A 26,222-nucleotide genomic window follows, 5' to 3' on the forward strand; every position below is an offset into this window, starting at 1 on the left:
ATAAAAGATAGAAAGCTGAAATTTTTTGACAACATTCCCATCATTAAGGAGCACAATTAACTATAAAACATCAATGGCGGTCGGACGGCTTTTTAGCAGGTTTTAGGCTATTTTTTTTATTTTTCACATTTTTCCTCATATCTTTGGTGTTTATGGTCCGATTTTCAAAATTTTTTCAGTTAGATATATCAAAATTAAATTTTCCGTCGTTTAGAGACCCAACAATGACGGTCAGACTGCCTTTTTGCAGGTTTTTGGCTATTTTTATATTTTTTACATTTTCCCCCATATCTTTGGTGTTTATGGTCCGATTTTCAAACTTTTTTCAGTTAAAGATATCAAAATTAAATTTCCCATCGTTTGAAGAAAACAACAATGACGGTCAGACTGCCTTTTTGCAGGTTTTTGGCTATTTTTATATTTTTTACATTTTCCCCCATATCTTTGGTGTTTATGGACCGATTTTCAAAATTTTTTCAGTTAAAGATATAAAAATTAAATTTCCGGTCATTTGAAGAAATCAACAATGACGGTCAGACTGCCTTTTTGCAGGTTTTTGGCTATTTTTATATTTTTTACATTTTCCCCCATATCTTTGGTGTTTATTAATCGATTTTCAAAATTTTTTCAGTTAAAGATATCAAAATTAAATATCCCGTCATTTGAAAAAAACAACAATGACCGTCAGTCCCATTCACGAAAGTTTGTGCTTCGCTACTTATGGATGTTGTCATCCTTGTTTTTATTTCTTTCTTAACCCTCCACTCACAATTAATCTTTTTCGCCTCTCAAACTTTACAACCTTTCACATTACGCCCCTTAAAATTAAAAAAAGACATTAGATTATCCCATCAGAATAGAAAACTTTGACGTCCCTGCTTTCCACCCTTAACCAATACTAAACTTACCTAAAAATAATTGACCCACAGATTCAACATTTACAAGATCTTATTTGTAACAAACATACGCTCAATTACTTTTAAATACACTAGCGGCTTCGCCCCTAGCCTCTAGGGGCTTTGCCCCATGATGTAGTTTAAAAAATAAATAAAATAAAAACATTTGGGTGCTGCGAACCATACTCCCCCGGACCCCCCCCCAATTTCTTTTGAGGGGGGGAGGAGGGGGAATTTCATTTTTTGGGGGGGTTGGGGGTGTCCCACCCCCCAAGAAAATAGCCTAAAACCACCAAAGGACCAGTAGGTATATTCCCTAAAGAGTAGAATCCGATTGGTTCAGTGGTTACCGGATCTTAAGCTTTAGACGGACGGACGGACAGACATCGAACTACTTTGTATTATAGATAGAAATTACTTTTAATATACATATAATTTAAGAATGTTATGAACTAACTCATCCTTGCCTTAATTTGAACTTTGTTTTGACACCTTTCCATTTTTCTATTCCCAATTGCTTTGATAATTATTAATAAGATATAATTTATAACATTTATTTGCCTCATCAGTCGTCAAGGTGCTATTTTTTGTAAATAAATTTTATGGACACAGAAAAATTTAGATTAAGTTACCCAAACGAAGTTAGGATAGGGAAAACATTAAGACAGGAGTCATTAAATTAAAAGGTGGGTTGTTTGCAATACTATTGAATAAAATATTAAGTTTTTTTTTCTCATAACTACTGAACTGATTGAGACCTTTATTTTATGAAAGCTTTAAGCAGGTTCTTTCCCCTGGGGTGGTTTTATGTTATTTTATTTCTAGATCTAAGCGTTTGAGTTATTTTTCTGTTCCATCCCTACCTCTCATTCCTCAATTTTATTTTCAGGAATTAAATAGATTTTTTATCTAAACAAGGATGACAACATCGGCATTGGTTTCCAAAATCAGCACGTTTGAAATAGATTTACGAATTATCTGGAAACGACTATAAGGTTGCTACGCTTCAATTGTTATAGGATCATCATAAATACTTTGAAATCGATAGGACAATTCTTACATGTCTACATGAACGAAAAGAGATAACCGTTACTGTAGGACAGACCGACCAACCCTAATTATAGAAAATCTTAACTTTTAGAAATTTTCCATTTATTTAGTATAAAATTGTTAATTATGTAAAATGTACGTGGATGTTGCATTTTTAAGCTTAAGTCACGCAGTATGTATATGTGCATGAATAGATGGGATAAGTAATGTATACATAAAAACATTTCTCGTATTCATTCGAATCCGGTGGATAGGAACCGGTTCTCATTAATACGAAAAATCTATGTCTAGCATCGTATTATATCCAGCTTTCTACGAATATAAAAATGTTCAATCATAAGATTAAAACCAGTTTTTTAGCTCGTACCTTTGGCACCTCGGGGCTAAAAAACTGATTTTAATCTTATAATTGTACATTCTATATCCGCGGAAAGCCGTTTATAATACGATGAAAGAAATAACTATTCTCAACAAATATTGTGCCACTGGGAAACTTTTTAAGCACTTGAAGGAAATTGGTTACTAGAATTATCAAGTGACTAAAATACTTAAAGTGTCGCTCTGGGTTCCAGACCTCTTCACGCGTCTTTAAAGCGGTATTAAGCATCCATTCGCCCCATGGCCAACCAATCCTTATATTACACGACCTAACTGTGCATGGTAATGAGTTGCGCCTGTTTTGGGCCAAGGCATTTCCCCTAATCTAACAATTTTTGTCACGCAACCTGATATAGCAGTATTTTTAACGTCTTTAGTTTTGACGCGGTGTTAAGCCGAGTGTTGAACCTATCAACTGCCCGACGGCGAGCAAATGCGTTACGTGTTGAGCCATTATCGCAGGTTAAAAAAACAAACATAGTGTTCTATCTAATCGCTTTTCAAAAAAACCTGATTTTAGGAATAAAATTTACTTATTCTTTCAATTGTGTTAGTAAATAGATAAATATATGTAGATTGTAGAAGTGTGGTGTTATCCAGGGATCTAGGGGATAAGATTATGTACGATAAATTGATGAAAATCCAAAAAAATGATAAAATAGTTTTTTCGTATTCATTCGAATCCGGTGGATGGGAACCGGTTCTCATCCATACGAAAAACCTATTTCTAGCATCGTATTATATCCAGCTTTCTACGAATAAAAAAAGGTACAATCATAAGATTAAAACCAGTTTTTTTAGCCCATGCCTACGGCACCCAGGGGCTAAAAAACTGGTTTTAATCTTATAATTGTACATTTTATATCCGCGGTTTATTATACGATGCGAGAAATAACTATTAAATTATTGGTAAAAATATTTACTAATTAATAGTTTAAATCCAACAAATCAATTCGATGAATTACCCAAAGTTTTTAGGCCAACAAATAAGATAATATTACAAAACTTTGGGTATTAGTTTAATTTACGGTTCAATTTCCCCCTAACTCCCTAAGTGTTATCTAATTAACTAATGAGTAATATTAAAGTTTTACGCATAAAGATTTGACATCATGGGAAATATACTTAATATTTTATAATCATACTTCAGTAATAAAATATACAGAAAAAAACATGATTTTTATTTACTATCTAAATTTAAAATACCTACTATATTTTTAATATAAAGTACTTAGTTTTCTTTTAAAATCTTTGTTGCTTTAGTAAAAACTAGTGGATTCGCCCCCTAGACGCCTAAAGAGGGGGGGGGGGGGGGTAAAAGACCAAAAATTTTATTTTGGAGTAGGGCATTTTCATTGGGAGATTGTAGATACCTTCTTCCAAAATAGTTAAAAACCTTCCCTGAACAATAGCATACAAGAAAGTTTACTGTAATGGACAAGTTTAAAGGAAATTGTAAGTTAATTTGTTGTTAATTCGCTGAAGGACATATTTACATTTTTAAAACCTGATTATAGAGATTATTCGCTCATAACATTGTAGTTTGTTGTTCTAGGAATCAGTATTAAAAAAAACAGAAGAAAGTGACAATTATATCACATAAAAAAAACGTTGTCAAACATACGGACATTCTGGTACCAAATTCTGGCAAATTGTACCTAACTAATACAGAAATCACCATGCCAAGTTGAAAATCGATAAACAATTCCAACATTTCAAAATTAACGATAAGAGTTATCAGTTAAGGACAGACTGGCAAACGTGTGGTTTTACGGACCGATCCTAATTATAGAAAAGCTTAGCTTTTAAAAAGTATTATGGAACTAACGTTGACTGTTTAGATAAAGAACACGACTAAAGTCATGTTTTTTATAATTATTTCTTTTGCATGAGGTGTTTAATTTAGATAAAAATGAAGCAACATTTTCAATGAAATCTATTTTTTATTGTAAATGTATAAGCTTATGAAGGTTTATTGTAAATAAAGTTTAAAAACATTGGTATTTCTAGGCAGGGGCGTCCAAGCTTTTTTTTTTTGGGGGGGGGGTAATTCGTGTTTGGGGGGGGTAAAATGGCGCGCGAAGCGCGCCGAAATTTTTTTTTACCCCCCCTAAAATTTTTACCCCGGGGGTAAAATTTGATTGGGGGGGGTAATTACCCCCCCTAAAGTCTGTTGGGGGGGGTAAATACTCCCCCCAAATCTGTTGGGGGGGGGGTAATTACCCCCCCCAAACTAATTTACCCCGGGGGTAAAATTTTTGGGGGGGGGGTAATTTAATTATGTAAAAAAAGTACCTACCTAATCTATTAAGTTAATAAGTACTATCCTATAACATAAAGTAGTAAGTAAGGTTTATTTGACTATAGCTTCAGATTTCATTACTTTTAATACTGAGTTCTCCTTTTTAGGAAAGCTTCACATAGATCCCATGATGGTTCCACACTATTATAGGTCAATCCTTTGAGTGGTTTTAGGCTATTTTTCTCCTCCCTTTTTACCCTTTAGAAAACACGAGTTCTTAGATGCTAAGGGCGCCACTACTATTCAAATATATAGTAGTATCTCATTCTTTAGAACATAAAAATACAATAATTAACTCACTAACCAATGAACCAATATGATTATACTTTAAAGTGAAGCGTCTTATAGGTCCTGGTAAGTTTTATAACTAGTTTTAAGACACCCTGACATCCTCCCAAAAGAAATCGCCTATAGAAATTCTTTTTCATTATTTAATGAAATATTTAATTTAGTTAGGTATCTATTTTATGGAATCTTCAGTGCTTTACAATTACATCATAGATCCCCGGGATGGTTTTAGCCCTTATAAAGGCCCAAGCAAATAAAACATGATCAAACTATTAAATTTTTTGTTATCATGGTTAAGAACTGTTTTAACTGGTTGGACTATATTGGGGTATAGTCCCTTTTGTGGCAACGCTCTTTAAGGGGCGTTTCTTCGTTTTTTTCACACAAGCTTCTCTCCTATTTCTTGCCCCTGCGGGGGGCCAATTGCTTAACCATGTGGGGCAATCACCTAAACCAATATAACCTATCCTAAAATAAACTATCAGTAAAATTTTTTTTTAAAGAACATTCAATTTGGGGGGGTAAATACCCCCCCCTAAAAAAAATTTTTTAAAGAACATTTATTTTGGGGGGGGTAATTACCCCCCCCAAAATGGTTTGGGGGGGGGTAAATACCCCCCCCAAAATCGTTGGGGGTGCCTACGGCACCCCCAAGATAGGGGTAATTTTTTTTTGGGGGGGGTATTGTTCACAAAATTTTGGGGGTGCCTACGGCACCCCCAAAATCGTTTGGGGGTGCCAAATGGCCCATTACCCCCCCCCTTGGACGCCTATGTTTCTAGGTTCAAGGTATGATTTTGCAGGTCAAGATCCTTTAGTACGGTGAAAAACTTTGAACATCTCCTGTGGTCGTAATTTTATGATGACTGAGAACCTACAAAGTTAACACTACATGACATAAACAAAATGAGAGAGAATCCTTTGCCGTTTCCTTGTCGTCCTTAATTTAAACAGCTCATATATGAATAAACAACCTTAACTGAAAAAGTTGTCCTTCTAGTATGAAAAAAATTTTTTTTTTTGAAAGTAAAGCAAGCACACAATTTTTTACCCCTTGCCCTCTTCATTACCTTTATCATGTAAGTCATTATTAACCCCCCCCCCCCCCTCCAGGTTATATAAAAGGCCTCATAAAATTGTGGTGCTTTAACTCAATTAATTTGTCCTATATTCTTGAACTTCATCAATACATAGCAATATATAAATAGGGTTTATTAACAATGGGAATTTGCACTGCATTGTCTGAATTGTATCAGTAAGTGATCAACTGATCTGGTTTTTTAGAGTAACTTCACTGATTAGACATAATATATTTAGAGGGTTCAACTGCTTCAAAAATCCGTCAAACTGAAAAAGAAAGTTCTAGCAGACAAACATCTTTATTTATGTTTGATAAACACGAACTTTTTTGAGAATATAATATTCTGTAAGCTAGCTTTATCTTGAGAAATTTAACTATTCATTGCTGATTTATAATCTATTTTTCTAACTATAATGTCACTGAGTTATTACTCCATTGTTTTCCTATTTGCTGATTTAGAGTGTGTCTTTAGGTTATTTCTATTCTTTACCATTTGAAAAATGTTCTAAAGAAAGACATAAAAATATTGTAATATTTGATTTATTAATTATACACATATAAAATATAGGTTTAAAAATACACAGTAGCTATATTAATAAATATTTATATAGGTATGAAACATTATACAAACATGATGAAGGTAACAGTTAGAAATCACATTTTATTACATTAATGACAATTAATTTTACATCGTGTAAATTTATTTTAACATATAAAATATCTAAATTTGAACATTTATTTTGATACATTATTTCAAATAAATCCATTAAATGCTTTGTCAGTATCAAGTTAATATTTTGTCGAAATTTAAAAATGATAAAATATCTATCTAGATAATTTTATTATTACAAAGTATAATATATCTATTAATGCGAGGTAAAATGAAACCTTAAATTTAATCTTGTCTAAAATTAAAATAAGCTTTTTCATATGATATGTATTTTAAACAGTTTATAACGACATCAAAATCTTTAGTCTCTGGCATTTTTTAAGCATTTCTGAACACCATAAAATAGAGTATGTAGTTTTATTTTAATACTTCACTATTCCACTTAAAAAAGTAAAAAAAAGGAAAAACACATTATAGCTTAAACTTTTCAATTAAGCATTATTTGTGGATCATTTTGTATTTCAGTATATCTTCAAAAAAACCGATTATTATTGGCTCTATTAGAGCCAATTCTCAGCTATACTAAAAAATCATGTATAGCATCTTATTATACAAAATTTTCCACGAAAATTAAAATAAATACCAGTTTTGTTAGCCTATGCCTTTGGTCAATCGGGGCTGACAAACTAGTTTTAATCTAGTTTTAAGATTTATCATTTTAATTTTCTCAGAAAGCTGTCTATAACACGATAAATAACTATTCAAAATTTCAACTCAAAGTAATTTATAAAGTTTAGCAAATTAGATGCTTGCGCAAGCATCAATCATAATAACATTAACAGTTTTCTCCTTCTTTAATTTCCTTCTTGGCTTATCACTGTTTGTCCGACTGCCATGTTCACTGTTTGTTCTGCTGTTTGTCCTGCTGTCTGTCTCACTATTCATCCTACTGACACCCCCCTCACTATCCTTGTCATTGGAGTGGATACTATTGGTGGGAGCAGAAGTGACTGAGGTAGAGTTCTCATCTTTATCCACACTGATGTCCTCACTGTCAATAACTCTTCTAGTTCTGACCAGTTCTAGTTCTTCAGAGATGGGCTGTCTTTTCAGGATAGGCTTGGTGGGTTTCGTGCCCAGGGCGGAGAGTTTGGCGGGGGAAAAGGAGAAATTTGAGGCTGATAACACCTAAAATTTAACAAGATTAGTTTATTTAATAAAGGATTATAAGACCACATAGATTGACTGGAAAATAGTTTCAATTTCTTTAAGCTAGGCAGCCTCGGTAGCCTCAATGAAATCTTCATACTATAACTTTTAAATCCAGCTGGATATCTGAACTTCTAAGCTGCCAATCCCTGCTTTAAGCCATTAATAAAATGAAAATCATATGAAAAGCTCATCAGACAAGCTAAATTGCAGTTTGACATCAATAATACTTAGAGGGCCTTTAAGATCATATACAAGGAAAGAAATCATTTAAACTTTAGAAATTGTAAAATTGCACGATTTTTATTATCATTTTCATTAAGAACAAACATGAATTATACCTGGAGAGTGTAAGGTGAGGGATCTCTGATTAAAGCACTTCTTGCAGTCAATGGGTAGGCTGTTTTACTCAGAGTATTATAGTTCTTACTGTCTATATTCCTGTCCTAAATATTGATATTATTATATTTTATTTTAATATTCAGCTTTTCTTTAATATTAGTTTTTGCCAGGCTGGTTATGAAGAGAGAGGGAGATTGGGCTGATTATATCGCTAGTCCCCAAAGTTTTATAATATCACTTTCTTATTTGTTGTTTGAACAACTTAGGGGACTTTAATGATTATGATTGGTTGATTCATTAAATTAAGTGCTCAAACGTTTTAATCACTAATTAGAATCTGTAGAAGGAGTAATTATGTGTAAATCATTGAAGATTTACTTAAAATTATCGGCCATTGTCTTATCCCTTTAGATCCAAGGAATAAAAAAATCATGCATTTTTCTTCAGAGATAAAATGAAAAGTCGTCTTCATATTTTGGCGGGAAAATAAGGTACCTCTGGAACTGGAAGTAGAGAAGGTGGTGTGAGGTAGGAACCAGAATTGGAATTGGATTGGTTCACCAAACTGGCACATTCCGTAGTCATGGTACATCTAAACAGATTCATTTTTAATTGATATTTTCTAATCTTTCACTTTATCTCCAAAACAATGTATCATTCTTTAAATCTCTCCGTCTGTCTATCTGTCTGTCAGTCCATATGTATGTCTATTTGTCTGTTTGTATGTATGTCTGTTTGTCTGTCTGTCTGTTTGTCTGTCTGTCTGTCTATATGTATGCCTTTCTGTCTGTATGTATGTCTGTCTGTATGTATGTATGTCTGTTTGTTTGTTTGTCTGATTGTCTGTCTGTCTATATGTAGGCATGTCTGTCTGTCTGTCTCTTTGTCTAACTTTCTATCTATCCATGTCACCTGTAACTGTCAGTAAACGAAGTGACAGAGAAAGATCTTGGTATATCATCCCTGGAGAAACTGTCCAGAATGGAATTATCATTCACACGCAGCTTTGGTATGTTGCACAGCTGAAAAATAACACATTTTATTTACTGATATGCATTTCTTTGATCTCTAAACTGTTTGCTTTGTAATTTTCAAGAAATCTTTTATTAGTCCTTTGCACGGTTAAAGCTGGTTCAAGTTGTTTATTTTAACTCCAACACTTTAAGAATCCTAGAGAACAAAATAAACCCTTTATCAAACAAATATTTGTATTGTTTTTATAAGGCGAAGTAAATATAAAAGTTTTTACATAATAGATACTTTTAGTCATATTCAATCTAGCTCGCTTTAAATTCAAATAAATAAAGAAATGTTAATAACACTACTTTAAATGATTACTTGAGAATAATATTGAAATCCTTAGGGGAATTTTTTCCTACAACTCTGTTTCCTATAAATAGAAATATAGAAACTCACTGTAATATATATGAATATATGAATATATATGAATAAAGGATGGAAATATTCATTTAAAAAGAACCTTTTTCCACCAATTGTTAGGTTTTGAGCAAAAATGAATCAAAGTGAAAGTTGAACAATGGAAGATAAATTATAGAAGCCTAATTCCTTTTTGATATATGAAATGGTTGTAGATTGGTTTTACTGTGAATTAACCTCTCCCTCGCTGTTAAAACATTTAAAGAGTCCCCACCCACCAGCCTCCCTCTAAAAAGTAAACCTTAATCTTGTTTTTTTTTAAGTTAATTAAAGTTCAGTTGTTAAATATGATTTTGTAACCCTACATTTGTTAAATAGATACTTGTTAATAATGAACAAACAGATCATAGAGTTGCTTTGCACCAAAGAATGCATTAAAGATACAAGGACAAAAATACAGAAATGGATAGAAAGAAAAATCAAAAAATGATTAAAAAGATTTGAACACCTTAATTGTGTAACTTATAAGAAAGCAGTAGGATAATACATCTGGCCAAGGGCGTCTAATCTTTTTTTTTTTTTTTTTGGAGGGGGGGGTAATCACCCCTTTACTCCCCCACCTCCTTGCATATGGTTAAAAAATACTGGTTTTGTATGCCTTATGTAATGTATCCTGGTTGTGACCATGTAATTAAGGAGAGTAGAGAGAGGGAAAAAGAAGGAAATAAGACTAGAAATACAGACAGGCATGATAGCTTACAGGGCAGCTGCGCTTATAATATAATTGTAATATATGGAATGGGGAAGTCTTGAGATGAAATAATGTATTTCTATTCCCTGCTGAATTTATTTCAGTAATTAGTTAATTCATCTGGGATGTATGAGCGGCCGCGCTATAGCCTCTAGTGTCGAGAGGGGGGTATTGGACTGGGGGCAGTCAACCCCCCCCCCCTGACCAATACAAACTTCCATAAAAATAATATTCCATAATATTCTTTTAGCTATTTTAGTCACAAGACTGACATGTGAGTAGAAAATTTGGTGCTTTTCCTCAAAGGTCTTATGAAGCACTGAAATCCCCTTCCCATTTTCAAAATAAATTAAAAATAATAGTGGGATGGGGGTAATACATTGTTCATGTCTAAACCTGCGGATCTACCCAACCCAGCATAATCTGACCGAAAGTACTAAACAAAAAAAACGAAAGTTAAATTTAGTTCAAATTTAAGGGGGGGGGGGTGTTCTGTGCTAGACTATGCACTTTATGGGAAACCGCCGAAAATGTGATTATTGTTGTACATAAACTCTTAAACAATTAGAATTGAAAAGGCTTAAATAAAGCGAAATATGTTTTCTACAAAGAGGTGTGTTCTTACTGTGTAGTTAGCTCTAGCCGCGCGTTTTTTGTGATTTGCTTACCCCTTGTTCTCCTCTCCTGAGAGCATATCTCTGTCTAACCCTGGAGCTCCTAGAGCTGTGTGTACTCACAGTACCGAACATACGCCGAAACTCTACAGGTACAAATCAAAATGGATTTCTTTCTCCTGAAATATATTGTTGCTATTCAATTAGTAGATTGTAGATTGAAGTAAGTGATTGGAATGTTTGAACACTTAACTTAATGAACGGACCAAGCAAAAAATCACCAAAGTACCCAAAGTTGTTAAGAAAACGTTATTATAAAACTTTGAGGGCCAGTGAATAAACAGCCCATTGTCCCCTCCCTCTTTTTTAGTATTCATTTAATCTACAGGCACTGTATATGTAAATTTTGTGGTGTGCATTTAATTCCGCATAAATATTTGATTATAAAATCAGCAGGTCCACAAAACAGGTACTTTGCCATTTGTTTTTTTACAGCGAATGTGAAACAAAATATGCAGGAATTTACTAGCTTATTATTAGGGGAATAAAGTGATGTAGATTTATTTTCGTTTCTCGTTCTCTTTCATTATTTCTATGGCATTTAAACTATACTTAAATTTTGCTTTAAATCCATTTTAACTTTCCTTTGAAAAAATTTTCATTCATAAGCGCGTATACTATTGGGTTGGTGATGGAACTCGTCATACCTAAAACAATGAAAATCAGTAAAAAATTTGAAAACGTCATTTCAAACCTGTAAGCATTGTGTAAACCTTTAATTTTAATGATATTTGTCGATAAAATTTTCATAGAAATGGCTATGACTGACATAATGTTGACTTAAAAGATCATTACTATCGACAATATGGTATTAAATAAAGGTTATCGTAGCTCACTTACTATCGACATGCCTTTATTCAAAGAACACAGCATGTAAAAATTGACCACTTTTATTAAATGCAATTTAGACGACATAATATCCAATTTAGGTTTACCGACTTGGTTTACAAAGGTAGGAGGAAAAAAAACAATAATTTTGTAAAATTAATTATCTAAAAAGGATAAAAAAATATATCAAAAATTTATCCAATTACAATTTAGATAAGAAAATAGAACATTTATCCTTTTGGCAGTTTCCCTTAATGTGCCAAATTCATCACAGAAACCCCCACCTTATTTTCAAATAAATAGGTTAGGTCATTAGTACTTTTAGCCCCGAAGATTTATGGATCTTCAGGTATAGACCCCGCAGGTTAGGCATAAAGAAAATAATTACTCCTCTTATTTAGAAAATCCTCTGTACAAAATTTGTCCTTAAATGACAGACATAAGGCATTCTGTTTTCATTAAATTTCATAAAAGTGTTGTTGGTTGACCTACAAACAATATGTTTTTTTTCTAATGACAATGAATTGTAGATTTAATAATATGGTATTTAACAAAAGTGGTCATTGTTGACATATTATCAACATATTTTTGAATTTTGTGTATATTATTAACTGCCAACCCTACTCATATTTTATCCCCCTGCGCTCTAAATCCAAAATGAATTATTGACATTATCCTCTTAGGATGGGCTAATACATTTGACTGATAAATTCAATTTTCTTCCTTTATATTTATTAAAATATAACGAAAAATAAAAAGTAAAATGAACTGTAGAATAGTTTTGTATTGCCTCGTACTATAGTCAGCTTTCCGCGGATATTAAAATGAGTAATCATAAGATTAAAACCAGGATTGTTAGCCCCGAGAGGCCTGGTCTATCAAAACTAGTTTTAATTTTATGATTTTTATTCTAATATTCGTGGAAAATTGTCTATTATACTATACATGTTTTTAAATGACTGAGAACTGGTTTTAATCCAGCGGATATTAACCGGTTTCGAAGCCATACTGGGAAAAGTTTTACGGGAAATTACTTATTTTGTTTAAATTCAAAAACTGTACCATTCCTTTTTTTAAAAGCGAAGCTTTTCTATAATTATTAAAAGCGAAGCTTTTCTATAATTAGGGTCGGTCCGTCCGTACGTCCGTACGTCCGTCCGTAACGGATAGCTTTTTTCGTTAATTTAGACATGTTAGAATTGTCCTATCGATTTCAAACTTTGCATGGTGATTACTGTAGTAGTTAGGTACGATTTAGAAAGCGTAGCAACTCTATAATCATTACCAAAATGTCCGTACGTCCATTTTAAACATGTTGATTTTTTTTACATTTTTAACAACAAATTTGTATGTGACCTAATTATTTGATTGGTCTGATTTTTGGTATACTGATTCCTGGGACAACAAAGTACAATATTATAAGCGAAGCAACTGTATAATCAAGTCCTAAAAATGTAAGTATGTCCATATTCATTATCCTGTATCAAGCAGTTTTTCAACAAATATACTTACAATTTTGCTTTGACTCTTATACATTCGCATTCTGATTATTCAGTTCTGACATTACACAAGTGTTAATGTCCGTTTGTCCTACCGTTTCAGAGCTTCGCTTTTATGGATGTTGTCATCCTTGTTTTATCTATCACTATGAATAAATTTCAATAAAAAACTTACCTATTAGATGACAAATAGCAAAAACAATGATTCCAAGCACTAAAAAAAGAAAAAAAATATTAATTAAAAATGATTAATTCAATATTAAGCAATAAAGATAATGAGAGAAAAAGATAGAAGGTAAAAAAATTATAAAATAGAAAAAATTATTATCAGTGAAGTTTATTTAAAATATAATTTAAGGAAAACCTTTCGATTAAATAACTTATTATGAATAAGAACAAACAACTAAATTATCACAAAAAAGAAAAAAAAATAGAACAATTCACCACAAGCATTTGTTGGATCACATTTACAGTCACGAAAACTTGTAGAATAGCTTCATTCTAAAAACATAAATGCGCCGAAAATTTTTTAAAATTGCTAACCTGCATTATCATCGAAGACACTTGTGATTTCAGCCACTAAAGACACAATGGTAAATGGGAACCAGCTGAAATAGAAAACAAAAATTTTAAATTAAGAAAGAAATTTAATAGTTTTTAAAGATTTGTATAAGGTACAAAGATTGTCAAATAAAAAATGTTCATGAATGCAGGAAGGGAAGGGACATTTAACTGTAAATTTCACATGTCCGCAAAGTTGTATAAGCACGCTATCTTATTCGTTAGCTACAATAATTGTTTTTTTTCTGGGTTAAGGGGGTAGTTGTTAAGATTTTACTGTAGGGTAACATTTACCCACCTATTAAGAAATATTTTTGTTATCTAAAATAAGATTTAATGTCTGAAATTATCCATCCCCCTTCTTTTGTGAGGAGCCCTTAAAAGCTTAAAACAGAGCTACTAGTAGTCTTGTATTAAAAGTCCACGTTAGGTCAAAGAATTTGAAAATTTTTCAACTAGTAAATGCTTTATTTTGTAAGTTTTTCGATTTTGTAACGTAAAATTAATAATTAAAAAGAAAACTGTGTAATTTTTAAGTTTTAATTAACCTTTGAAGGCCAATTAAAGTTTAAACAGAAATTATTTCGTCTTGACATTCAAACTTTAATGAACCAAACAAAAAATCATTAATATCTGGTTAAATTGTATATATTTTTAAAAAGTAGAGCAGCTTCTCATAATTCAGGAATATCTGACCACAATATCGACAGTACAACGTTGTTATTAAGACTTTTGTTATCTATGTTAAAAGCCCCTCACCCCTTCCTTGTAAAGTCTTGTGCACGCGTCTGGTTGTTAAATAAATGCACAGGCCTACAAATACAATAATACTAACATTGTCCTTACCTTATAAAGAAAATAAGAGAGATAGAGAGAAGCATACAGTTGGTTTTTCTCTGCTTAGCATCGTTCTTACTTGAAGGGTGTCTGTGCATCTAAAACATTAAACAATGAACACGCAATTCTGGTTCTATAATAAAAGATTACTTTTCACTGTCTTTAGCTAGCAAAAAATTATTAACTACTTAAAGCAAACTAATGGAAAAATTAGTTTTAGAGATATCGTATTATGTAAAGTAATAAGTTTTTGTCTGAAGCTTAAGATTTCGAAAACCACAGAACTCATTGAGTTCTTCTTTTTAGGAAAGCTTTACGTAGGGGTTGGGATAGTTTCGTGCTATTTTATTTTTTTAGCTAAGCCTTGGGATGGTTTTAGGCTATTTTTCTGCCCCCATGTTACCCCTTTTAAGACAGAGTCCCTGGATGTCAGGGTAGCCGCAGCTAGTAATTAAAGAAATTGGTATACAAATATTTTTTCCTTATATATTATTTTCTTAAGCACATTTACATAATGAATAATAAGTATAAATGGGAGCATTTTTATAATATATTTTTTTGAAATATGTACATTAAATGTACATATTTATATCTAATTTTAATATAAAAGTAACATAATATTTTTGTTACTAAAGGCTTATATTAGCTAGAGACAACAAATAACGAAGTACAATAAATTTAAAAATGTATGTTTTGACAAAAGGAAAATATTTATCCTATCATATGGAACCGTGGGTTCCGTGTGTTTGTGTTTATATCCAGAGATATCCAAGAAACGGCAATTTTCAAAAAAGATTGTAGGGAATGTTTATTTTAGCTTTAAAAAAAATCCCCCCCTATTTCAAAAAAATAAGAAATAGACCCAGGTAACTCTAGTATGCATGTCTTGTTTCATGTATGTACTTTTGTGTGTTTGTGTGTGTGTGCCTGTGTGTTTATGTGCGAGTGCGAGTGTGTGTGTGTGTGTGTACATTAACAAGATAATAAATATGACTGAAGGCATGTAAAGAAATATTATAAAGAGAATATTATATAATAAAGATTCATCATGTCACACATACATAGAATAAGTTAACAATTTACAGTGTGGCCGCAAAATTTACAATTAATATTTTTGGGTATAGTCCCTTTCTTCGTATTATCACAGTAGCTTTTCTCCTATTTCTTGCCCCTGCTGAGGAACTCCAACCATGCGGAGCAATCACCTAACCTAATATAACCTAACCTAACCTAGAAGAACCTTTAAAAGCCATTATCAAAATACGACAAATCGCTCCTTAAGGGGCGTTGCTACAAAAGGGACTATTTCCAAATTTTTTTTTTTCATGTGAAGAATTGTGTTTTTCAAAAGATTATTAGTGCTTTTCTTAAAGTGCCTGGTTAGCACATAACCCCCACCCCCCCTTATTTTTGAAATAAATTGAAAGTAAGGGTTTTTATTATTAGTATGCCTTACCCCTGCGGTGGCCCTAACCCTGCAAGACTACACTACACCCAGTATAACCTAACCTAACCTAGACTAAGGTAACTATTAACACTACCTAACCCCTTTACTATCACTTTATCCCAAATAAAAGGGGGAGGGGTTTATTTGCACTACTAGGCACTTTGAGAGAAACCACCAGATTAGTATGCTTAAATTGCATGGCTTACACTTCTTGTTTTTTGATATTCCATCCTATTTCTAATTATAATTAAATTATTATCAAGTTTCAGTGTAAAGCAAAAATATAAACCTTTCAAATGCGATGATAAAGTCAAAAAGACAATAATTGCAAGAAATATGCAAAAGAATTTTTTTTATATATTTCTAATGAATTATTTTGCTTTGTAATCAGATTATTACTGCCTATAATTTATATTTTTTTCTGTTCTTTTCTTTTTTGAAAATTTACATAGGACCCAGTAAACATGAAATACATAGATCTTATTAATATTCTCACATCTCTCTTCAGACAGTTCAAGCATACAAAGTATACACCAACTCTATATACGCAATTAATACCAATCTATCTATCCATTTATGCATGCCTATCAATCTATCTGTGTTTGTCCTTCGATCTATATTTGTCTATCTATCTATGCTTGTGTATCTAAGTTTGTCTGTCTATTTATCTATATATCAATGTTTGTCTATCCATATATGCTAGTCAGTCTATCAATGTTTGTCTATCTATCTGTGTCTATAGTCTATCTATCTATGTATGTTTGTCTATCTATCTTGTTTGTCTATTTATCTATGTTTATAGTCTATCTATCTATCTATGTTTGTCTATCTACATTTGTCTATCTATCTATGTCTATGACTAACTATCTATGTTTGTCTATCTATCTTGTTGGTCTATCTATCTATGTTGGTCTATCTATCTATTTATATATGTTGGTCTATCTATCTATCTATCTATCTATCTACCTATCTATCTATCTACCTTAAGATAAACAGCTATTCTGTAGTATGCGTATGTGATGACGCAGATTGGAATGCAGAACTGGACGACCCCGCAGAAGATAGTGAACCAAACTCTGTCCTTCACCATGAATACGCCATCCTCTTGCCTCCAGTCCTAAAATATAAACCATTAACAGGATGTCTAACGGTGTGTATTCAAGTCTGCTAAGATCTGGCAAACGGCTGGAAGGATCGTTGCACAATTTTCAGGGAAATTTGTCATTGGTACAGGAATGGTTTTATGCTATTAAACGGGGGGATTGGGTTGCTACGCCCTACGATAACCCCCTATCAAAAAATATTTTTTTTTCATGAATTGTTAAATGATAGTAAAGGTTTATAATTTATTTAGGACATTTTGAAGAAAAAAAACCCTAAAAACCTATATATTTTGGCAGCTTTTACGCAAAAAGAAAATTAAAGAAACATATAAAATCTATGAAAAAATGACATAAAAGCGGTAAAAAATGTAAAAACTTTAAAATGTTCCAAGATATTCCAATATTTTATAGATAGAGAAACGTAGGAAGAATAAATTCATATTTCTGTTCCTTCAAAATAACTGAAAAAATAAGGATTTTTTGTTCAGTAGTATATAAAATTCATTAAAATAGAAACATTTGAAATACAATTTTAATAATTCAAGTCAAATAAAGTATTAAGAATTAAGAAACCTATATATACTATTTTTATTGTGATATTACGACAATATAGTTTTAATGATAAAACAGAAATATTTTTGATGTTATGATTACAATTTTTACATGATTGTTGGCACATTTTGTAGATAAAGCCAGCTGCGTTTACAGCCCATGGCCAAATTCAATAAAATAAACTTTAGGAGAATACTAAAAAGAAATAGAGATAATAGTTATTTCTCGCATCGTATTATAAACGGCTTTCCGCGGATATAGAATGTACAATTATAAGATTAAGACTAGTTTTTTTAACCCCGAGGTGCCGAAGTCACCGGCTAAAAAACTGGTTTTAATCTTATGATTGTACATTTTTATATTCGTAGAAAGCTGGATATAAAACGATGCGAGACATAGTTTTTTCGTCTGGATGAGAACCGGTTCCTATCCACAGGATTCGAATGAATACGAGAAATAAAGATAAAGTGTTTAAAGATTTATTGTAATGTTGCTCTAATCCTAACCTAGATAAACCTAAAATATGTTTTTAGATACATTTAAATTTAATTTTAAAAATCAATCATTAAAACTTTTTTTTTATTAATTAAACATTAGAATAAAATTCCAATAAATAATTAAAATTAAAGTAAAAGTGAATGTTCAGCATAAAAATAAATGTAGGTTAAGAGAGCCTGGGTGAAATAAATATAATATATTTCTCAATGAATTTTGTAATACAATTTTTTGTGGATTTTTTTGTACGACTGTACACTAATTAAATTTATCTTTAAAAAGAAAAATTTAAAAAGCATTAAAATGACTCAAAGCAGTCTTTCAAGCTTCTCTTAATTAGCCTTTTTTGGTAAAGATATTCCATCTCTCTTAAAATAGCCTAAAACCTTGGTATAACTAATAGGTTATTAGGTATATTTCCTGAAAAGCAGATACCAATCGTTACTGTGTAACTGTACAGTTTATTTGTACTTTAGATAGATTATTAAGATTGATTCAATATATTTTTTTCTATACAAGATAAATAGGAAACATCCCTACTTGCCTCAAGTGGATCATCCAAGCCCCACGCTCCCAGTTAAAAAAATATAGGAAGTCGTAAAAATTCGCTAGGTTGATTAATTTGGAGCAGAAGGTAGCCCCGAAGGGTAGTAAACATCAAGAAAATTTGGTACCATCAGTTGAATAGACTCATAGCGGATTGACTTTTTTTTTGGAAAAAAGGATATATAGGGCCATTTTTTATATCCTTTTTTTGTCGCTTTCTTTCAGCTTTTAAAATAAGCTGTAAGGAGGTAGGGGGGTGTTTTGTGATCTGTTTATGTTTAAAAGGACCTGTCATAATAAATATTAATACTCTTCATTATCTATATCAATGATAAAATAATTAGATTTTCTTTCATCTAAAAGTACAATGTTTGTAACGCGGTCACTCTAGAATTATTGTGCATACATACGTCCATCATTAAAACAGTATCTTGGTCAATAGATTTCTAGGATCAACTGCAGTTCACGGTAATATATTCCTGGTAACAAATATTTCCAAAAACCCATTGATTTTAAAGGCTGCTAGCTGCCAAACGGCTGAACGTACAGATCATACCCGCACACCATTTTAAGCCTACAAATAATCTGGAATAGCCATAAATCAATAATGCACAATTATCTCGCGGTGCAGAGAAATGCGCGAAAAGGACATATTTTACGCGTTTTTTTCTTCGGTGAAGCTTTCTCTGTGCATCATTGGATTTTGGATATTCCAGATTATTTGTAGAGCTTCTTATGCCGCTTAAAACGGTGTGCGGGTATGATCTGTACGTTCAGCCGTTTGGCAGCTCGCAGCCTTTAAATTTCATAGATTTTTGGAAATATTCGTTACCAGGAATATTTTACCGTAAACTGCAATTGATCCCAGAAATATATTGACCAAGATACTGTTTTAATGATGGACGTAAATTTGGAATTTGTCTGTCTGACTGTATTTACGTTTAGAAAAGTTTCGAAAACGGCTGAATAGCTCCCCGAAATAGGTAATAAAAGAAACACCTCACCCGGCCCCTTCCCCACAAAAAAAGTTTATTTTCTTTTCAACTCCTACTCTTGATAAATTTTTAATTAAAACAATTATTTCTTTTTGTTGCTAGAGAATAATTTTGTAACTATTTGAATGCTGACGTCATTCTAACAATTTCTCAAAACTCAAAATTAAAATTCTGTTGGGTAAACGTTTTTAATGTAATTTTGCAGCTAAAAATATTTTGCAATAACTTTTGTGAAATTTTGTTTCATAAATTTTGAGAGATTTTAGATAAAAAAACTAGCGATGGAAGATACTTTTCAGTAAGGCTTAAAAACCGATTAATATCCACTGGATTAGAACCGGTTCTTAGCCATAATAAAAACATCCATAGCATCGTATTACAGACAATTTTCCATGATAGCATTGATTGCATGATTTTTTTTTATAATTTAAATTAAAGTTAAAAAGCTCACCTCAATGCAGACGTAGATTTGATCAAGTTCTTCCGCGTATGGACTCGGATACTTCTTAATCACAATTATAATAAGATAACAGGTATTGTACATAAATTACAGAGTATGTAATCATTTTTAGAAAGTTTTAAAGAATATCTTATACTTGATATACTGTAGAAGGGTGTTTTTGTTTTTAGATGAAGATTTCGATAACTACTGAACTCATTTAGTTTTCCAATTTATGGAAGCTTCACATATGTCCTGGGATGGTTTGGGCTATTTGATTTTTGAATTTAAGTCAGGGTCATCGTATATTTATCTTTTCCCAATATTAAATGGAAATTTATCTAGGTAGGACCAAGTTATATACGGTCAGGGTTCAGTACTTAAAAATTTAAGAGATTTGACATCAGAAAACAAGTTATCATGAAGAAATATTTTTTTTCAGTTATCATAAAAATGTCTTGTTTCCATGGTAAAACTGAACACATCAGTCATTAACTTAAAAACGTTGTGTTGATTTAGGAAATTTTGTCAACTTAGACAATGTTCTATTATTTAAGGAACGGACCCAGAATTTCCATCTATTTATTTTTATCCAGCTGGATTTCTAATCTCTTTTTGCCAACATTGCCAAGATTTTAAGGTTAGGTTTGTACATCAAGTTTTTTTTTGTCTTTTGGACAATTTTAGAAAGACTCTTTTCATTTTTATTCATATTTTTTCCTACTCTTATATGATACTAATTTACAATTCTAATTAAAAGTACACATTATTAAAAGGAAATTTGTGTATGATACTCAACTACACAATGTTCCCTTGGCAATTTATTTATCTTTATAAATCTATCTCAATCAATTAACACATGTCTCTCTCGCTTTTCTGTACACATGTACAGAGTTTTTCCTTATTAAAACTATAGTGAGACCCATTAGGAGGTGAGAGTTTAACCCCCCAATCATTCCAAATTAATTTTGTTTCAAAAAAGGAAAAGAATAGTAAAAGAACATTGGAGATGCGATCCTCAATTTTCAAATTCTTTGAACGTACATATAAGACTTTTACAGAAATGCTTCGCATCCACAGCTATCTATCTATGCTTGATATAAAGTCAACACTTTATAGAGCAGATTATGAATATTTGATTGACGCGTGCCCTGCAATTATCTAGTAGCAATCAGGGGCAAGACACAATTACTTTAGCTAGGCCCAAGGCATTATTTGTATCAATTTATGCATTCATAGGCCTATCTCTACCTATATGACACCATATATGGGTAACGCTAGCCTATTCATGGTAATTTGTATGTGATTTGCTAATAGTATATGTTTATTAAAGACATTATGTTTATTGTTAAAGTAATCATGTAAATAATCAGTACAAATATGTATCCCTACAACCATGCCTGATTTACGTCACATATTAACACACAGACATTTAATTGTACAGACAAACACTAAAATCCTGGTCCAAAGCTAATGTTATAGCATGTACCTCTTAAATTTAGTTAGTTATTTATTGACTCCCCTACCATCAACTTCTCTTTCTGGCTTTAAAAGGTAATGACTTAGTTGTTTGGCATGCATTGTAGTTTAAATTTAGGCCCCTTAGTACTTAGCATGAATTGAACTTAGGCCTTGTGTTAGAACTCTAACACTTAGCACAATTCACTGCTTGGGACTTAGGGCACATTTCTGTCCTACTCTACTTATGATTTTAACACTTATCCTGTAAATATTTTCATACTTAACTTATGCACTTGTAATATAAATACACTTTATAAAAACATTTTCCTTCCTTAATACTTAATATACTTATATAATTCTGATCGAATATCAAAACCAACCATTTATTCTTAGATTAAAGCAACATAATACTTCGCGTGGGTCTTTTGTTGAGCTTCCACCAGCTCAACCAAATTCGTATTATACTTGTGGGAATAGAGGGTTAAGCATTCTAAACAAACGAACCGACGATGAGAATGTCTATGTGTATTGCAGTAAAAGTAGGTTTTTAGTAGTACTCATAGAAGAGCGGTCTCCATACCTAAATTTGGACAAACGCCCCATTCGCACACACAACATTGGCCAGATGCTAATTGTCTAAAGATGGAGTAATTTCCTTCCATACAGATAAAAACCTAACAAAAACTAATATAAAAAAACAGAACAAAAGTAGTTGGCGAGATCTTTTTACACATGACATGTTACCACTACCAATGAAACTACTTAAAAAAAACTTACCGTAAGATCTAAAAGCTCTCCATTTATTACAATCCCCTTAAATAAAAAATATTTATAAATTTTTAGATCATCAAGTACTATAAAACACAATAGAGACGAAGTCTTTAATAATATAGCTTCAAAAATCTGCCCAGGGCTGGGCCATTGCTAAGCTTCCCTCATACTGGTTGACACATTAGTCCAGTAGTTTGCAAGATCTTATTGAGCACTTACAATTAGATGGTTTAGTTTATGTAGATAGTTTAACCTAATCTATTTCCTTAATTTAAAAGATATATTGCCAAACTACCAACTAACAAAGATAACTGTAGAGCAGCTTTACTATACTAACAATGGTTTTTATCAATAAATAAAAATAATATTTTTATACAACTTACCAAATTTGAGATGATTGATTTAACAGTAAATATATTTGTTCTATAGAAAATCAGATTTAGTTAAAATAAGTTTATAATCAAGAATATGGTTTTGTAAGTGTCAAATGCTTTCGTTATATCAATATTTAGAGATTATGAAATAATCGAGTTTTATATAACATATTTTATATTTATTTCAGCTTTTAGTGTACTTTTATTGTTATCAATAAAAAAGAAAGAGTTTTTGGAAAAAATTTAATTTTTTTTTCTTGTGATGATTTCTAGTAATAAATCTGTATTTTCCTCGTGAGAACAGGAATAGCCATTAGAACTCCAAGTAGTGTTGTTATCGGCCACGCTAGCCACGCATACACCTTCTTAAACTAAAAATAAACATTTAAAAAGTATTATATATATAATTTTTACTTTTGTTATGGATGTGGATGGAATTTGAATTAAACATAAATATTAATTGTGGTACTGTTCATAAGTAAATCAAATGGTCCTACAAAAAGTCAAAAAAACAAAGAAAGCGCACGTCTAGAGAAAAAGCGCGTGAAATTGGACTACTAATATGTGTTAATGAAATGTACGCTCCCTATGCATCAAAGAGCTAAAAGCCGTTTGACCGAAAGCAGCCTTTAAAGTTGCCAAAAATAAATTTAAGGCTTGATCCAAAAGAATCTCTTACAATCAGATTTTTTCTTTAAAGTTCAACACCAAAGACATTTTTGCAACCAACAATTTTGATTTTAAAAGAATGTACGCATTAAATTTAAAAAAAGAAATGAAAATCAAAGCTCGACAACCGCTCGTCCGCCAAGCATAAGCCGCCAATTATAATCCGTTCATCTAAAGAAAGAAAAGGACAGATTGCTTTATTACGAACATATACAGCAGATTTCCTGTAGTTTACAAGTGGCTGACTCGCGGCTGCCAACCCCTTATGAGCAGTATTTAAACACAATAAATGTTATAAGATAATCTTCAATTTAACAAAATATTTTACTAAATGCATTAAGAGAAATATTTTCAGTATTATTATATAAATAAAATTTTTTTAAACTTTATTTCATATTTAACATTAACTTGTTTTTTTTGTTTTATTTTAACTGTGGAAAGAAAATCGAAATATAAAACAAAATTGAGTCTCTAACGTTTGCAAAACGTACAGACAAATGCACGTACACTAAACTTGTCATACAGTAGCTACGCATAGATAAAAAATATTCCAGTATGGCTTCCAAACCGATTAATATCCGCTTGATTAGAACCGGTTATAAGCTTTACTAGTATAACAGACAATTTTCCACGAATGTTAAACTAAAAATCATAAGATTAATACCAGTTTTGTGAGCTCGGGCCTTTTGGACCTTCGAGGCTAACAAAATTGGTTTTAGGTTAATTTTTCATTTTATTATCCGTGGAAAGCTATCTATAATACTATTCTTACCTTTATAGAGTTACTCTTAGTAATATAGAAGTATCTATCTACAGCAATTATCATTATTGATATTGAGGACATGAACACAGCCACGTTAGGGATAGTCTTCAACAATCTAAAATGAGTTGGTATTGTTTTCACGTTTATTATATAAAGTAGTAAGTTTTTTTTGACTGAAGCTTAAGATTTCGAAAATTACAGAATTATGTTCTTCTTTACAGGGAAGGCTCACAAAGGTCTCAGGATGGCTTTGAGCTATTTTATTTTTAGATTTAAGCCTCGGAATGGTGAGGAATGGGTGTCAACCTCTCCTTAAAATTCAAATTGAGAGGACCTTTCTTTTCCATCCCCCCCCCTCAAGGTTTTCAACCCCAACCCCTGGTAAAGCCCCGTTCACGCCATTGCTCTATTGTATATATTTGTAGGGAATTATAAATAATTCATATTTAATTAATTGTAACCAGAGATTTTACTACCTACTTTCAAAGATTTGATAAATATTTGAAAAACAAAACAAGACAGCAGTCATTATGAGAATATCATTACATTGTTAATATACTAGTTCATTGCCCATTGGTATAACATCGAACTTAAATCGACCTTTTGTTGATAATATATCAGCCATGGGCATTTTATAATTGCCATTAATGAGTCTGTCTTTAATGAGTCCCCATATACAAGTATCTTTTTCTATTCCTTATTCCTTTCTGCTCCTAGGGTTAATAAGAGAAGATGATATTAAATGACAGATATTTCTTAGGAAGTTGTTATTTTTACATTAGTAAATGTTATGTTTAGCAAAGATTAGGGACAGATGTTCATTTTTTTTATTTGAATCAGTAATTATTTGTCTAAATTTTAATTATGTTTAAATTGTTATTATATCAATATTATACAGATTATAGCATTGTTACATTTATGATTCTTATAGCAATATATCACGTAGATATCAGACATTTAGTTTCTATATAATGATATATCAGTGATAAGTCAGATAAAGGGCATAGACTTCCAAGAGGGGGGGTGGGGGGGGATAAAGAGGTGTTTACCCCACCTTAAACATTTTGTTCCCAAAAAATACTTTGACGTTCTTGATTGGGATAATTTAAACCGGAATCATGTTATTTAAAATTGAAAGGTTAAATGGTACTTTTTAGCGGGTGGTGGGGGGGGGGGGGGGGGTGGATTTTTGGCACACTTCTAACGTTATCTCCACCCCCCTCCCCTCCGAAGATGAAATACTCACAAAAACATATTTTTAACCCTCTCCCCCCCCCCCTAATATATCCTTGATAATTATTACATGATCAAAATCAATCAAATTGCAGAATGTCTGTCCCTTAAGTTAACTTAATCTCCTTTTCCCTAATCCTATTAAATTAAACGCGTTTTTAATTTTGTTTGAAAGAGGAGAATCATACTTTATGGTAAATAAACGTTTTTATTTATTTCTTATTTATATGCAATCGTTTTGGCATCTAGAAAGAGGCTGTAATTGTAATAAACAAAGAAAACTAAGTCAATATTAAATTAACTTAATTTTGTCATTAGAATAACGTTTTAAATAATTTAGAATTGTAAAAGGTTGATTTTCCAGAAGCTTGGAGGCAGCTGACGCTCGGCTGCCGAGCCCTGTTTTTAAACAACAGAAAAAAAATATTTAATGAGTAGCTTGACTAAAACAAGAACAAAACAATTACCTGCAAACACTTGGCGTATTTCCAAAAAGATAAACCCTAGAGCGAGAAAAAACATTCACATTTTATATATTCATTTTATTAATTCATTCATATATTGCTTTTGACATGCTTTTTTGCGCATTTTTCTAGATTAACTTTAGTGCTGTTAACATATCAACCAACGACTGTAGAAAATATCATATTGTTGATAATATTTGAACAATCGCCGCTTTAAGTAATCCCTT

At 31.7% G+C, this 26,222-nt stretch overlaps 3 protein-coding genes across 3 annotated transcripts in view; all 3 read right to left on the reverse strand.

The window, feature by feature from the left end:
- LOC145314214 (uncharacterized) overlaps positions 1-26,222 on the reverse strand; it is a 444,769-nt gene that overhangs the window by 169,129 nt on the left and 249,418 nt on the right. The window lies entirely within an intron of this gene.
- On the reverse strand, positions 6,558-11,040 carry LOC145315252 (uncharacterized). The gene is made up of 5 exons (XM_080155282.1): positions 10,953-11,040; positions 9,069-9,178; positions 8,652-8,748; positions 8,156-8,260; positions 6,558-7,793 (listed from the first exon to the last, which is right to left on the reverse strand). Exons 1-5 carry the CDS (start codon positions 11,031-11,033, stop codon positions 7,407-7,409), a joined length of 780 nt encoding a protein of 259 aa, XP_080011408.1. The 5' UTR covers positions 11,034-11,040; the 3' UTR covers positions 6,558-7,406.
- LOC145314882 (neuropeptide F receptor-like) lies at positions 11,523-26,040 on the reverse strand. Its single transcript, XM_080154960.1, has 11 exons — positions 25,999-26,040; positions 24,308-24,413; positions 23,158-23,237; positions 22,876-22,915; positions 22,499-22,534; positions 20,273-20,326; positions 17,113-17,247; positions 14,693-14,781; positions 13,829-13,893; positions 13,461-13,499; positions 11,523-11,605 (listed from the first exon to the last, which is right to left on the reverse strand). Exons 2-11 carry the CDS (start codon positions 24,377-24,379, stop codon positions 11,523-11,525), a joined length of 693 nt encoding a protein of 230 aa, XP_080011086.1. The 5' UTR covers positions 24,380-24,413; positions 25,999-26,040.

The sequence above is a fragment of the Acartia tonsa genome, chromosome 3 (assembly GCF_053477335.1).
Source record: "Acartia tonsa isolate MP-2025a chromosome 3, ASM5347733v1, whole genome shotgun sequence".
In the NCBI taxonomy this organism is placed as follows: Eukaryota; Metazoa; Arthropoda; class Copepoda; order Calanoida; family Acartiidae; genus Acartia; species Acartia tonsa.